Here is a 16,320-nt window from a genome sequence, read left to right on the forward strand (position 1 = left end):
TCACCAAAGAAGCCACACTGGCACTTCCTCCTTGTTGATAGGAATCAGTGTGCTTTGGTTAAAAAATTCAAAGTAGACTTTGGGCAACTGAAAAATGCGCAGGGAAGCTTCTCAGCCCTAAGCTCCCATTATAGTTCTGCCTCTGCCTTGGACTTCTAGCAGTCTTGGGAGGAGAAGGAAGAGGGGACAGAGAGAAGGAGGAGAGAGGGAGAAAGGGAAGAATGGAGATGGGGGGGGAGAGAGAGAGAGACAGAGAGACGGAGAAAGAAAGAAAAGAAGGAAGGAAGGAAGGAAGGAAGGAAGGAAGGAAGGAAGGAAGAAGCTGTCTACCTAGAATCAGATTTGATGACTGGCCAGAAACTAACAAGTATGTCTTAAACACAGTAATTTTTCCCACTGCTCTGGCTGGCTTTCATTTACCTCTTAGGAGCCATAAAAACCCATGCAGTCATTCAACAAACATTCACTGGGGCTCAGCTTGGCTCCTGTCCCAGTGCTGGATGCTGGGCAATGAGGAGGTTGGTGGTTACAGGTAACAAATATGAATCAGACTCAGTCCAAGGAACCAGAATTAGGTTAAGACAAGCAGTATGGGCAGTATGGCTGAGGGAGCTGAAGGGACCACCAGAGCTGAGCCTTCCCCCAGTGGCACATAGAAGGAAATCAGACACTGCTAGTTAAAGGGAAAGGCAACATACACTACTTGTCCAGGGCCAAGTGTCCAGTGAGTAGGTGGTTCAGAAGTTTAGAGGAGAAAGGGCATTTGGCTGCATAGTTAGGGAGGGCTTCACAGAGGGGTGAGATCGGAGTTTGGTCTAAAAAAGTGACTGGGCAGAGAGGGAGGGTGGAGGGTACTCTAACAGCTGAGTGAGCAGCACATGTGTGGCAGACGATGGGATGGTTTTGACAGGTGAGCTTGTTTGCATGAAGGTGGTGGTGGTGAAGAAATACGAATAAGGGGTTACTGTGAGCAAGCAAGGGGGAGATCAGGTTGGAAAGGAAGGTGAGGAAGTACGGTAAGACTTGAAATCTCACAGAAAGGAGCCGAGGCTGGAATGTGGGCCCTGGGCACTTTGCAAAACAGGGAGACAGGAAGACAGAGCAGGCCCTGAAGGTGAGAGACCCCTTCCTCTTCTGGGGATCCCCTCTTATTCTGAGTAAAGGGTCGGGGGTCACTGAAATACCCTCTGACCAAGTGAGACTGATGGGATCTTAAATTCCTCCTAGTTATCTCTTTTTTTTTTTCTTTCCCTTCCCTGTTCTCCTCTCCTCTCCTCTCCTCTCCTCTCCTCTCCTCTCCTCTCCTCTCCTCTCCTCTCCTCTCCTCTCTTCTCCCCTCCCTTTCCCTCCCCTCCCCTCTCCTCCCTCCCTCCCTCCCTCTCTCTGTCTCTTTGAATTCTTGGGCAGTGTGAGCACAGTCTCATTATTTAATGTTCCTGGGCCTTAATTCACTTCTTGTGAGGTTGCAGCTGATGCTTCTAAACCTCGGCCTTGCTTACTTTGTGGACGAGGTGAATGCATGGCATACAATGGAAACAATTTCAACAGACCTGTTTCTCTAGATCTCCTGAGTCAAGTTTATACAAAGTTACTTCTGTTTTGTGTAGATTCCAATTTCACAAATCTTTCTCATGAACAACTTTTATCATTTGCATACACATGTACAACCTTATTTCCACTTCTCTAACCATGACTAAAATAACCCTTGCCCAATATTGTTACCCATGGAGAACAGAAGCGCGCCCAGTCAGCTGATGGGTCACTAAAGGGCCCCCGTTATCTTTACCTGGGGTAGAAATAAACATTCACAGTTGCGGGTGGGGGTGGGTTTGGAACCACTACTTGTGTGTGAAATCCCAGACAGAGAGTCACAGGTAGGACCCACAGGTGTGGGAGATCCAACCCAACCTTCAACTGCAGGCAAGGGTGTAGGCACATCTGGCCAGGACTGCAGCACCACCACCCGGTCTCAGAGGCCCTCCCTCCACCCTCGGAACAATGTCCTCTGTCCAGGAAACCCCTGTAAGGAGGTTTGGTCTGAACACCAAGAACACCATAACCATGGTTGCCCCTGAGAATGCTATTGTCCATGGGAAAGACCCTTAATGAAATAACTATTCTAACACCAGAGTGAAGAAAACTCAGCTCAGATAATTGCACTACTTTATAGAGGCTGGGCTTCCAGCACTTCCTTGACGTCTCATTTTGAGCCTATATCTTTTAGTTACGATCTGACTTCAAATCTTTAATCTTTCCTCTCTTGTGAGTTGGAGAGACGAACGTCCACCTGGTGGTGTTGGTGATTTATGTGGCTAGCATAGAGTCTGGAACACCGAGGCCATTTGGGAGGTGTGGCTGTTAACTGTTGAGAGGAGGAAGTGAGACGCCATACACAAAGTGCTCAGTACAGCAGTCCAGCGGCCAGGACCCAACACACATGGAGGGCAAACATTTACCGCATTTACTGGTTTCCCTCGCCCATGGGACTAGAGAAGAATGGGAAAGAAACTTGCCCAAGGTCACAGGCTTCCCCCATTCCTTGATGAGAGTTTCTAAATGCCACTGAAAAGAAAAAAAAAAAATTATTCCCAATGGCAGTAGTTGGACTCTCAGATTTGGCCTTTCCTACCAGTGGAAAATAGCTAGGGACAGGCAATCTGCCACCGAACTGAGGCACAGATAGCAATACCAACAATGCCACCACTGCCGGAGCCACCTGCCACCCCCAGTCCCAATGGCTGCTTCCTGCCACCCTCAGCAAGGGTGCTCGTGGCCTGCCGATGGCACTAGGCTCTATGTCTGGGTGCTCCTATGTCTCTGGGGACTTACTCTTTTCTCCCCACCCTCAACAGTCATGGCATCTGTTCATCCTGCTCTTCACATCCTAGAAAGACCACAGCCTATGGGCAGGGGACCAGTCTAGACTTCTGTTTGGTCCAGCTCTGTAAGGTGGGCCCCAGTGGGCAGGTGGGGATAGGAGCCAGAGAGGAACACCCCCACAGTTCACTGTTGCCTCCTCTGGAGCTTTCACCTCTCTGAGGGTAGGAACCATGCCTTACCTCTTCCCCACAGTGCCCAGCCTAGTGTGGAGAAACCAGCAGGTGTCTATAGAGAGCCTGCCTGTCCACTGCAACCATGGAAGAAGGTGCAGGCTCACCAAGGAGGTCGTTGAGAGAGACACAAGAAGCATTTTGTAAATGCACTGTAACGGGAGAAAAATTCCAGGGCCCAATTAGGTAAAGCAAAGGAAAGGACCTAAGCAACTGGCTAAGTTACCTGGATGAAAGTACTTGCCTGAGAGTAGGAGCGTCTAAAGGATAACAGAAGTAATTCACTGCCCCATGCCCGCAATTGTGGTCTGCCGATGGCACCCTGATCATGTGGCACCCTGAGGTGGGACAGGGCTAATAGGGCCCCCACTGGAAATGCAGCCTTAGCATGAAACTGTTCTCAGCTGTCAGCAGTGGGGCGAGCAGGAGTTTCAAGACCCATTGGAAAAGCTAATCCTAGAGGAAGGATAGAAGGGCCAATGCTCTGGGTTATTTGTTGTGGGGTACATAACCGGTCAACTCCATTAACAATGGCTAACATTAATTATTTACATTAATTTCTATAGTCCTGAAATGAAAGATGGTTATTAGCATGAGGGTGCACATGTGCACACATGTGTACACACACAAACACACACACACACACACACACACACATACACAGTGCTCTTAGTTCCTCTTTTGTAAAACATAGGTGATCATCAGGTATTTGTTGATTAACTTACTGAAACTTTCTTCTGACCATTGAAAAACTGTGTACAGGGGCGCCTGGGTGGCTCAGTCGGTTAAGCGTCCGACTTCGGCTCAGGTCATGATCTCACGGTCCGTGAGTTCGAGCCCCGTGTCGGACTCTGTGCTGACAGCTCAGAGCCTGGAGCCCATTTCAGATTCTGTGTCTCCCTGTCTCTCTGCCCCTCCCCTGTTCATGCTCTGTCTCTCTCTGTCTCAAAAATAAATAAAAGTTAAAAAAAACAACTGTGTACAATGTTCAAAATGTGCTTTTCATGTAAGAAGGAAAAAAAGGCAAAGCCCTTTAAATAAGTAAAAGTAATTTCTAACAAATCTTTGGAAGAGCTTTTGCTGAAAATAATCCTAGAGCCTTTTCTGCTGAGTAATTAATATACATATAGGAGAACTCAGAGGATTTGGCAGAATATACTAGTGCATTGGTTTCCAAGCTATAGATGGAAATTCATTGATGTATTGTGAAGTCCGTTTAGTAGGTCATGACCACATTCTTAAAAAAAACAAAAGAAAATAGAAAGTACTAGAATGCATTGCTTATAATATTGTTTTGTGAAAGCTTTGCATGTTTGGTAAGGAAGTAAATGTATGTACAGAAGGTAAGAGGCAAAGACTGAGCCTACAGTGTGATCCTCTAAAGTAACTGTTTCTGGACTAGAACAGAATTCACTGAAGACACGGTAGACAGAAAGAGATGGAGCCTCCTTCCTACCTTTAGTGCTGTGATAGTATAGGAGAGTGAAACAGTGTTCCCAGGACTGCAGGAAGCCACAGTCAGGGGGAAGAGACAGTCCCTCTTGACCTTGAGAGCTGACTTAGTGAGCTCTTGAGGGTCAACAGCAGCAAAAGGAGGCTGCCTGCAAACAGAGACGTGTCAAGCTGATCAGGACTTGTGAATGAGGCCTGGGGCTTTTGCTATTGGACGTGGGAGAGAGCAAAGAAGAAAGACAAGGTTTAGCTAAAGATGGAAAGAGTTAAAGTCTAAAGAGAAAATTCACTTAATATGTATCCAGGTGTTTATTAAGATTTTTTTGGTATTAAGTTATATCTACCTAGACTCAAAACAATTGGAGTACGTACATGTTTTGCTTATTTTAAAAATTCTATTTTTCTAGAAGAGGCAATATTGAAAGGAATGTCTGCTAAGCAGGAATTAGGTTATTTTGAGGGGGGGTGATAGAGAGAGAAGGGGATGTGGGAGACGGCATTCCGGGCAGGAGGAGAAGTATGTGCAAGGGCCTGGCAGGCAGAGAGAGCATGTGTGCTTGGGGACCCTCCAGGGAGTCCAGCTTGGCTGGAGCTTGCGCAGAGCAACAGGAGAGGGGTCTGGAGAGAGGGCAGTGACTGGTCATGAAGGGCTTTGTATGCAGTGATATGGGGTGGTCCTGGAGAAGGACAGGGTTGGGGGAGAGGAGTTCAGGAATTGGACATGTGGAAATGTCAGTAGGTGGCTGGATAAATGGTTCTGGAGTTCAAGAGAGAAAGCCAACTTGGAGATTATTTGGAGACAGTCAGTTTGTGGATAGCATCTGAGGCCCCAGAAGCAGAGGAGACTGCCTTGTACTGAGTGAGGGAGAGGGAAGAGGGCCAAGATAGTGCCTTGAGAAATACGTTTAAGGCCAACAGAGAAGGAAAACCCAGAAAGGGGACTGAGAAGTAGTCAGAGGCAGAAGTAAAACTGGGAGAGTGTGGTAGAACAGGAGCCACAGGAAAGCCTCTCAAGATCGCAGGGCCAGGCTCACAGGCCAGTGTTGAGGTAAAGTGGTGACCAGTGGTGACTGTAGGGAGAATAGCTGTTGTGGTTGGGCAATTCTGCAGGCAGGGGGAGCATGAGGTGGTCACAGTATGGTTAGGGTCTGGGTGCATGAAAGCAAGAGATTCTTCCCTCCCTCCCTTCCTTTCTTTTCTTTTTTTTTTTTAAGTCAAGAGATTTCTTGAACAATGACCACTATTTTCTCACTGAGAGTGAGAGACAAGATGGTGGGGCTAAGAGAGTTGAGGAGAATGGGGGAGTTTGAAATACTATCCATGCAGAAGGAAAGAGACTGATTTCAAAATGATGGACTGAGGCGGGCACCTGGGTGGCTCAGTTGATTGAGCATCCGACTTCAGCTCAGGTCATGATCTCATGGCTCATGGGTTTGAGTCCTGCGTTGGGCTCTGTTCTGATAGCTCAGAGCCTGGAGCCTGCTTCAGATTCTGTGTCTCCCTCTCTCTCTCTCTCTGCCCCTCCCCAGCTCATGCTCTGTCTCTCTCTCAAAAATAAATAAACATTAAAAAAAAAAAAAAAGATGGACTGAGGAGCACCAGGGTGGCTCAGTTGGTTGAACATCCAACTTCAGCTCAGGTCATGATCTTGCACTTTGTGAGTTCAAGCCCCGCATCGGGCTCTATGCTGACAGCTCAGAGCCTGGCTCCTGCTTCAGATTCTATGTCTCCCTCTCTCTCTGCCCCTCCCCTACTCATGTTCGCTCTCTCTCTCTCTCAAAAATAATAAACATAAAAAAATGATGGACTGATCATATGCACTGTATGAAATAAACAGTAAAAATGGAGGGAAAATATAAAAAATAGAACAAACTCTTAGAGGGACCAGAAATCTGTGGAGTTGTCAGGAGAATGAAACCGGAACAGAAGCCACAGCAGCAGAACTGCTCACATCTAGGTTGAATGTAGAATTCATTCATTCGGTAAATAGTTACTGCATGTCTACTGTGTGCCAGACACTGTTCTAGGTGCTGGTTTCTGCTGAGCACCAACTGAGAATAAGAGGAGGAGCACCAAAAGATGAGCACCAACTGAGAATAAGAGGAGGAGCACTAGAAAAACAGAGAAGGCCTCCCATGGCTCACTGGAGAGTAGGAGCCAGAAATTTGTAGAGGTGCTAATCTGAACAATCTGTGATTCTTCTTCAGCAACGTAAGGGTAAGAGCGGAGTTGGACTGACCTTGATTTGGAGTTTTGCTGAATGGGGACAATGGAAGGGTTATAGGGACAAGGGGTGTGATGATATTGCAAGACAGCAACTCAGCCAGTTATTTTAGGGTGGATTTGCAGATCACACATCTGACCTAATTAGACTAATTGGTCAGCAGACCTCATGGAGGACAGAACTAACACCTGCCTCATAGGTTATCCATGTTTTAAAACAGACCTTCTCAAACATGCATAGAGCTCTTGTTTAAAATGCAGGTGTTGACTCAGCAGGGCTGGGTGGGGCCTGAGTCTACGCATTTCTAACCAGCTCCCCAGGTATAGATGGTTCGAAGACCACTCTTTGAACAGGAAGGCTTTAAAAGGTTTTGCTTTACTTTTGGGGACAATTAATTTGCCCACGGTACAGCTTGCCAGTGGGGTGCTGGAGCCAGCTGACTGTTACACGTTCAGGAATTCAGCTAGCCTACTGACACCATGTTGATAGTGTGAAATTGGCCATAATGTGAGTTTTTATACTACAGAAATGTTCAAATGCTACAAAGCGGGGCTTTCCTGCTTCCCTTTGGAGGACTGGTTGTGAAACAATTCCCAGCAGGTCACTAGCTAAGCCTGTATAATAGGCATGCTATAGGATGGGTTTCGGTGCTGGGGGTCACAGGGCATGTTCCATTCATACCTTGATAAAGAGGCCATCGGTCGTGGTTGCTATACTATACAAAGTGCCTGCTGGAAGGCTTTACAGGACTGATCATCTCGGGTGCCTCAGAGTACCTAACACAGGCAAATACTTAATGTCACCTTATCTGTATATCCGATGAGCCACTGAGAGAAGCAAGATTGTGGGAAAAGAGAGAGGGAAAGGCTGCTATGGCAAAGGGTGGCTTGTTGGAAATTCTCCCCGGTCACACCGTACTTCCTAGGCTCTTTCTGGGTGTGCTGGGCTGCCCTTCCAAGGCCCTGGGCTCAACCACCAAGCTGATACTTCATCTGGAGTTGCAAAATGTGAAAAGTGATTCTCGGCAAAGGCAGGGGGAAACAAGCTAATTTCCATAATATCTGCTTTGCTTATTGACCATTAAAATAGAGGCAGATTAAAAAAAATTGATACATTTAATATGATCAAAGAAAACCAAATGAATCCCTTTTGGTGATGGTTTGGGGAGGAAAATGAAATCCCTCTGCCCAAAAAGGGCATCTCCTATTTTCTGACCGGTGGGTCATGCAGTTTTAATTTCCTCTCTTGTTTCTTTTCTTCCTTTTTTTTTTTTTTTTTTTTTTTTTTTTTTTTTATTTCACAAACCTGCTTAAGGCTACAAAGACTCTCCTGAATCCCTCAGCTGTCTAGCAGATGAATTGCTGCCAGTTTTGTTCAGGTTACTGTTTGTGCCAGGCTGAAGTTCCCCAGCTCTGGCCGAACGCACCTTTAGAACTGCTGGCTGGCTGGTGCTGAGGGGCCCCAAGCAGTGTCTGAGGAGGGCTGCCCTGGAGCTGCTCCCTGCAAGGGTGGCTCCCAGGGAGTGAGTCTGGTGACGCCAGGCCCTGGTTTACATAGCAGGGGCTGGCAGGAGGGAAGGTGGTGCTACAAGGAGGTTCAGAAAGGGAAAAGCCCTCCTCCCTTTCACCGGCTTCCAAGGAAAAAGGGGTCGGAGCCCCCGCAGATGGCACAGCCGTGCCTCACCTCCAGATGCAGGTAGAACAATGGCACAACGGGCTGCTATCCACAAACCGGAGGGCTGGATGTCGGGGTGGAGTGCTGGTGTGCACACGTGTGTGCATGCGTGTGCGCGACGGAATGGGACATGGCTTGTTGCCACTTCCGAGATCCACACCTCCTCTCTTTCCAGGGAAGAAGTGGATGTGGAAGGGGGCTGGCCCTCAGAGACAGCTGTCTCCTACAGCCTGGTAAAGTACTTCTCTATCTCCAGACAAAGACCTTCTTTCCCCTTCGTGCCTCCACTCTGTGCATTTGCCAGTCAGTGCACAAGCACTGTGGGCAGGCCCAGAGCTGGTGCTGTGCAGGTGGAGATGGGAGTGCTTTGGTCTCTCTCCTCTCCATGCAGGAGCAGGAGAACTGAATGGGAGGGAAGAAGAGAGGGAAAGGCTCAAATGCCAACTATCTGAGGGAGAGGGAGGAGCCGCATGGAAATGAGAAGAAGTGTGATGACGTCAGGCATTTCAAGACCTGCCAAAAATGCTTTGACTCTGATTCCTGTCCCACGGTTGTAAGTTTCTCCTGGCTGGGATCCTCTTTCCAGGTAGGCATGTGGAGCAGGGGCGGAAACGTTGGCGGTCAAGAGTAACAGTCTTGAGAGGCCTCGGGCAAGCAAGAGCAGGAGGGCCCACAGCCAGGATCTGCGTGACCCAGTAGGAAGTTCCTGTTGACCTCAGGGAGTGGGGAAGAGGCCTGTTGTGCAGTCTTTCTCTTGGGCCTAAACGTGGGCCGGAGCAGGCATTAGCAGCACTGATATCTAGAATGAGGAGGCGCTTTGGAAAAAGGGAGAGGCAGGCTGTATTGTAATTGTGTGGAGATGCAAGAATTGTGGTCTTTCCTAACTGCATGTTGTATACGTGTGTGCGTGCACACATGTGTGGGTGTGTGCACGTGTATGCCTGCTGCTGGGACAGGGCTCACCCATCTTCGAAAGATGCTCTTCTGACTGCTCTCTGGTGTGAGAAGCTGCCCTGGGCCCCAGCTCCTGGGCCCTCTCACAGGCAAGAGTGCGAGGGCAAAGGCAGCATAAGAAGAAGCAGTCTGGGAGCTTAAACCAGCCTTGCCTACTTCATGTTTGCTCTCTCCAGGTCAGCAGGCCCCCCTGATACTTGCTAATCTATGAAGCCTCAGGCATGACAGAAGGTGTCCTGCCTTCACACTCAGTGTCTTAGGGCTGCTGAAAACTTGGGGACTCCATGGTTGTCCCTTCCCCTGGAGAAGATGTCCTTCGGGGAGCCACACATACAATACAGTTGTGTTCATGACAGCATGTTTTAGGTACTCTTCCATGTAGGAGGGGTCAGTTCCACTGGGAACTCCTTTACACAAGGCTTTCCTGATACCAGAAACTTCAAAAACAATGGCAATCAGAGTGCTAACTAAAGAAACACATGGTTAAAACAAACACATACCCTCTCTTGCCAGAGAAGGTCTACACCAACATGTGCCAGTCACGCCCAAGTCAGGCTGGAAGTGTGAGGCCACCTTTACCTGTTCCAGATCCCACAACGTCCCGGCTTGGTGACTCTGCCATGGCATCGGCGAGCCGCTCCCGCAGGCCTTCCTCTGTATGCTCCATGGAGGACATGTGCCGTAGCCCGAAGCCCTCGGGCCAGCTCCCACACACCTCTAGCAGGGTCACGCTCCGGTCAAAGGTACCTGTGGCACACATGGGACATCTGACATTGAGTTCGTGCTTTCAGAGAGCGGACTGTTCTTCTGGCTGCCCACCACCAGCTCCCCTCCCCACCCAGGGTCCATTTCAGCTCCTCTACAAGCTGGATGGAGGAGAGAACACCATGAAACATGTGTAGGGCAGAATGAGGCAGCTCATGCCAGTGGATCAGAGAGTGTAGACATTCAGAAAAAGACCTTCACATCACTGGGCTAGTGGTTTTTAAAATGTTCCCTTAGGGGGACCCCTGGGTGGCTCAGTTAGTTAAGAGTCGACTTTGGCTCAAGTCATGATCTTGTGGTTCTTGAGTTTGAGCTCTGCGTCCAGCTCTGTGCTGACAGCTCAGAGCCTGGAGCCTGTTTTCAGATTCTGTGTTTCCCTCTCTCTCTGCCTCCCCCACTCGCGTTCTGTCTCTCTCTCTCTTTCTCAAAAATAAATAAAAACATTAAAAGTTTTTGAAAAAATGTTTCCTTAGGGGCTACAGGGGTCCTCTGAAGTCTTCAGGGACTGCTTCAGAGACAGGTCAAGAGCAGAGAACCTCCTTGCCAAGTTCAACCACAACACCTCTACTTTTCTTTGACATAATAGGGCTTCCCTTAACAGTTCACTTTTTTTTAATGTTTATTTTTGAAAGAGAGAGAGAGAGAGTCCATGAGTGGGGGAGGAGGAGGGGAGAGGGGGACAGAGGATCTGAAGCAGGCTCTGTGTTGACAGGCTGACAGCAAAGAGCATGACGTGGGGCTCGAACCCATGAACTGCGAGATTATGACCTGAGCCAAAGTCAGATGCTCAACTGACTGAGCCCCCCATGCACCCCCCACCACAGTTCATTTTAAAGAGGGGTTACATAGCTTAAAAATTTTGTTAAAGCTTTCTAAACCACTATATTCTATAACTTATGCACAATCTCCTCATTTGACATTTGAGAATCAGAGAAGTAATGGCCCAAGATCCAACAGCAAGTTTGTGACACACTTGGTTCAAGGACTTAGATCACCTGATGCCTCAATCCAGAATTCATTCTACTCTACTGCATATAGTCTCCTGGCTGCCCAAGGACATATGTACAACTGGGGCACCACTTGGGGGATGCCAGTTGGGTGACAGAATCTTCAGCAAAAATCTTTCCTTAATCTGAAGCTGCTCTCCAATTCCAAAAAGTACATGGTGCTCTGTTCAGTGCTGAGATTAGACTTTACATGCACGATCACTTCAAAGTCGAAATTTAAGTTATTATACTCTATTATACAGCAAGTCTTCTGTGAAAGCTTATTTCATCTACTCTCTCTTGGAAGGAGATTATCGTCATGCTCTGTTGCTTTAAGCACATACCATTTTCCCAGTGATTAGGTAACTGAATCCACTGCATTTATTGGGCTTGGTTCCTGCCAGCACCAGGAAGATGGGGAAAAAATGCAAATGCCAATGTTTCCTAAAGTTAAAAGTACGCACAACACACACTTTTTATCAGGCCTTGCTTCTCCTCTTTGATCAGCCGTCAGAAACTATCTTTCCTAGGCGGTCAGGACTGGGCAGCGTCAGCACACACTCTCTACCAATGACAGGTGGTAATAGAGAGGGTGCGAGCCCCGGCCCCGGCAGGCGGCCCTGCCTCTGATAATGGCCAAAGCATTGAGGTGATAACCGTTAGTAAACACTCCGACAGCCGGTGACTCCATACATCAGCAAAGAGGGCCAGATAATCCCGAGCTCTTCTGACCAGACAAAGGCCCTTGGCCAGCCGGCTGGGATTTATATGTGTGGCAAGGGTCACTACTGGCTCCTGAATGTCATCAGCCAAGTTTGGCTTTGATTTATCTCTTGCCTAATTGTTGGGTAGATTTCTGGTGCTGGGAGAATGGGAGACATCTATAAATGTATCTCCCCAAGAAGAGGCCCACCTTGGGACGGGGTTGCTGGGAATCGGCTTGTCAGGTAGGACCCAGGAATGGGGAGCTGCCCTGTACCACCCTCTCTCCCCATCAAGTAGGGTCAGGATGGATCTGGAGAGCCAGGCACTGGTAGTGGGGGTAGGGTGCTCCGAGTGTCAGCCCTCCAAGGGCCTGAACTGTGCAGTCATGCCTTGGCAGTGCCAAGCCCAGAGCCAACACCAGACCAGCATTAGCAACAACTTAAAGGTGCCCAGTCCCTAAAGACACACGGGGACTGATGACAGAAGCTAAGATTTTGATTCCCCTCCCCGCTCACAAAGTCATGTTAGGCCAGTCCCTCTATCTCCTTTTCCCATCTCTGAAGGAGAACTAACAACCCTGCCTTGAAGGAATGAAAGGTGAAGCAAGGTTCCTGCCAGGAGCCTGTGTTCCCCTCTAGTGCTGCCCCGCTCTTAAGTGACAACAGCAAGGGCTACAGCATCATTGTTTCTCCAAAGACTCTGCCTGGGACACGTACGCCTAGTGATTTCCAGCTGAGGGAATTAATAATAAAACACGGACACTCCTGCTCCTTGTACTCTCAGGGCTGGGGCGGGGGCGGCTTTCTTATGGGCAGACATGTCTCAGAGCCTGTCTCAGGAATGGGGAATGCCCTTTCCTTTTGTCACTTCCCAAGAGCAGCGTGCCTGCCTTTAGAAAGGCACTCAGTCAGCGTTCGTACACGCTACTCTTAGAGGTCAGGGCGGCCAAGCATATAGCAGGGCCAAGAGGAGAAGAAAACAAAATAAGTCAGCAAGATGTTACAGCAAGAAAGGTTCAGGTAAGAGGGTGGGCCTGGACTGTGACAGATGGCAAAGGCCAGAGGAGCAGTAGCGTTTGAGGGACAAAACAACAGCACACAGGAGGAAAGAAGCATGCGCTGGTGGAGAATGGAAACAGATCTGGACCTAAATGTAGGCTCTAACACATTTCTTCTGATCCTCTGAAACCTCATCCGTACAAACTGAAAAGCAATACAATTCTACAGGGTTGTTGTGAGAATTCCATTAGATAAATGCACAATCACCTGGCACATAGTAAGTGCTCTGCACAGGAAGGGTGTGCTCATGTATATGTTAATAATAACAAATAGGTACAACTTTATACCACTGGAAGCATCATCATAAATTTTGACTATCACAATGATCCTGAGAGGCAGTTCAGGTACTACTCCAATTATGAGAGAGGAGCTGGACGCTCAGAGAGATTAAATGGCATGCTGGAAGTCTCTAAGTGACAGATCCGGAACACAGGCCCCTGATTCTTCCCTTGGAGTTCATTCTATCAGTTTACACATTGCTTCCCTGAGCTGCTTCTGCATATGGAGAAATCACCTCGTCTTTTCTAACTTGTTCTGAGAACTCTTGTCACCTTCAACCAATACCTTTAAAAAAATCTTTCCCACTGCTGGGTGCTCAGTCGTTTAAGCATCCAACTCTTGATTTTGGCTCAGGTCATGATCTTATGGTTCGTGAGCTTGAGCCCCGAGTCAGGCTCTGCGCTGACAATGTGGAGCCTGCTTGAGATTATCTCTCCCCCTTCTCTGCCCCTCCCCTGTGCTCTCTCTCTCTCTCTCTCTCTCAAATAAATAAACTTAAAACAAAAATCTTTCCCACTCCCAACCAACCCAGCTTCCTTGGAGTATCATGGTAATGATGATGATTCTCATGGTAATTATCCTGTCTGTTGGATGGTACACAGGAGGGAAAAAACAGTGAAAGAAGATAGAATATGTTCTCTCTCTTTTTTTTTAATTTTTTAATGTTTATTTATTTTTAAGAGACAGAGAAACAGAGCATGAGCAGGGGAGGGACAGAGAGAGAAGGAGGCACAGAATCCGAAGCAGGATCCAGGCTCCGAGCCGTCGGCACAGAGCCCGATGCGGGGCTCGAACTCACGAAGCGCAAGATCATGACCTGAGCCGAAGTTGGACGCCCAACCAACCGAGCCACCCAGGCGCCCCGAATATGTTCTCTCTTAACATGGGCATTACCAGGATGCTGTTGGTAGGAGGCTGGGGATACAAAAAGCATCCAGCAAAGGAGCATTGGACCATTTCTACTGTCCTGAGAACTCACAGAGAGGATACAATCAGTGGTCCTGCTTATTGTGCTGGAAGGAATCCCAGTAGAGCCCCCTCCCTTGTCCTTCCTTCCACCCCGGCCAGTGCAGATGAGGACAGCAAAGGAGCTCCTGCATTCTCCCATCCCAGTCTTGGGGAGAGAGAGTTGCAGGTGTGTGTGTGTCAGCAGGGGCTGGGGTTAAGAGGCCAAGCCCTTAGAGAGTGAGGTCACCTCCTCGCTCTCAGGCAACCGCACATCTTGTCGGTGTTGTCGGCACCGCTATCATTCATCGGGTTGGCCCAGAGACACTCCATCAGATGAGCGGGCCCTCTGCGTCCCATTATGGGAGAAAGGGTCAGTTTCAAGGGGAAAGGACACTTAGTGCAGGCCGTTTTCAAAGCACAAAATATACATTCTTAGCAACAAAGATCTTTTGTGGAAGCAATGTTCTGCTATTTGCAAAGCCCCCTTACTTTTACGATTTCAGTTAACTCACACGTTCATCAAATATTGATTAGTGTCCACTACGATTATGAGTCAAGCATTGTACTGAGGTATGAGGATACACAGTGAGCCAAAAAATAAAAATAAAAAATAAGTTCATGGTCCTTCACAAAACTCTGGGAAGCAGCAGCTGTCACCACTTTACAGATTTATCTTTCACTGAGTCTGAGGGAGAGAGGTGAGGTAGCTTAAGGGCACGGGCTTTCGATGTAATAGTCTTCCTGGGACTCCCTCCCCTCAGGGCTGCCACCCAGCCTGCTATTCTCTGCACAGCATTTTCTAAGATTTAGTTCAAGTCTCACCTGCTCCGTGAAACCTTGAGTGACTACCCAAGTTATAATGGGTGCTGTTTCATAAAGCCTGACTGTATGACAGGCCCTTTACCTCTCTGGTGAAGCTGATGAAAGCGATAAACTTAACCTGAAAAATGTGTTTGCACACATGAAATTATGTAAGCAATGTCATAAAACACTGTAAAGGGATTATGTTTCTGTATGCTTCTGAAGCCCCACTTTGGATCCCAGGTGGTATCATTCCCATCCTGCCTTATATTATTCTCATGATCTGCTCTCCAGCCTAGTTTAGAAGCTCCTCGAGGGCATGGATTCCTCCATAATCCATAAGTCTGTAGTAAGTACAGGACTTTGGGCATCATGCTTACTCAAAATATGTTTGCTTATCAACTGATTATGACAACCTGAGAAACACCCTTTGGAGTCGATACCCTTTGAGTAGGATCCCAGAACCTAAACATCTAGGGCCAGGATTGGGAGGAATGGGATGGAGGTAGGTAGAAAAGGGGGCTAAAACTAAATAAGTTAGGAAGGAGGTTATAAGTGAGCAGAAAACAATGTCACAATATCCCTCTGCTGACTTCTGTGCATTTATTTTAGATTTGAGACCCTGGGAATTGGAAGAACCAAACAATGTGCCTTGGATGGCACAGAGAGCCAGGCTCATACAGGTGAGCTTCCCGAATTCTGCTTCCCAGCTTGGCATCCTGTGTTACACTATTTCCCCAGAGGAGAAATGGGTCAGGTTCTTGGGTTTCACAAACCCATTAAAGACATGCTGTGACAGCTGGTAAGCCTGCAGATCCTGGGGAGCCTAGGGGAACACGTGCTCTGTCTTTTGTATACCATTGTCGAGGGGCAACGAAGCTTGAGGGAAAGAGGAGGTATGGGGGAGGTGGGGTGTTCCTCTGAGCTGATAGTGTCTAATCACACCATAGCTATTCAGGAGACTGTGACACAGCCTTCCCTTTGCATCAATTAGGTTCGGCCCAGGATCTGGATCTTGATGAGAGCCTGTTGATCGGATTTCCAGCCACCAGGGAGGCCAAGTAGCAAGAACAAAACTCATCGTTAAACAATTCTCTTCAAGACATAAGCCCTTCTAGGTGAGAGCTCATGACAATAATGATGTCCACAATAACTAAGAAATGAATCCAGGTGGGATGAAAGCAGCCACTGGAGAACTTCCTTGCCCATTCTCTGAACTAGCTCGCTAAACTGAACTTGAGCCTGGTGCTGTGGGGGAGAGCTCCTCCCCTGTTCGTTCTGTATAAGCACAGGCTGAAGACATTAGCTTTATTTGGTTACCGGATGTGGCCACTGGCATATTTCACTATGTCAGTATGCACTATGTTGGTTCTGACTAACAGAGATTGGTTCACTGTAGGAAGGTGAGAGAATATGAGGACCCT

General features: G+C 48.0%; 2 protein-coding genes across 10 annotated transcripts in view; one reads left to right on the forward strand and one right to left on the reverse strand.

Annotated features, from left to right (window-relative positions):
* Window positions 1-16,320, forward strand: part of LOC125927459 (uncharacterized) — a 49,690-nt gene that overhangs the window by 21,274 nt on the left and 12,096 nt on the right. For both annotated transcript variants that reach the window (XM_049637848.1, XM_049637847.1), the window contains exons 2-3: window positions 15,509-15,579; window positions 15,891-16,014. In XM_049637848.1, coding sequence (XP_049493805.1) covers window positions 15,509-15,579; window positions 15,891-15,961 — 142 coding nt within the window. In that variant the 3' untranslated portion in view covers window positions 15,962-16,014. The remainder of the gene's footprint in view (window positions 1-15,508; window positions 15,580-15,890; window positions 16,015-16,320) is intronic.
* BCAS3 (BCAS3 microtubule associated cell migration factor) overlaps window positions 1-16,320 on the reverse strand; it is a 611,080-nt gene that overhangs the window by 14,391 nt on the left and 580,369 nt on the right. For all 8 annotated transcript variants that reach the window (XM_049637825.1, XM_049637821.1, XM_049637826.1 and 5 more), the window contains one exon: window positions 9,934-10,101. In XM_049637825.1, the coding sequence (XP_049493782.1) occupies window positions 9,934-10,101 (168 nt within the window). The remainder of the gene's footprint in view (window positions 1-9,933; window positions 10,102-16,320) is intronic.

The sequence above is a fragment of the Panthera uncia genome, chromosome E1 (assembly GCF_023721935.1).
Source record: "Panthera uncia isolate 11264 chromosome E1, Puncia_PCG_1.0, whole genome shotgun sequence".
Classification (NCBI taxonomy): Eukaryota; Metazoa; Chordata; class Mammalia; order Carnivora; family Felidae; genus Panthera; species Panthera uncia.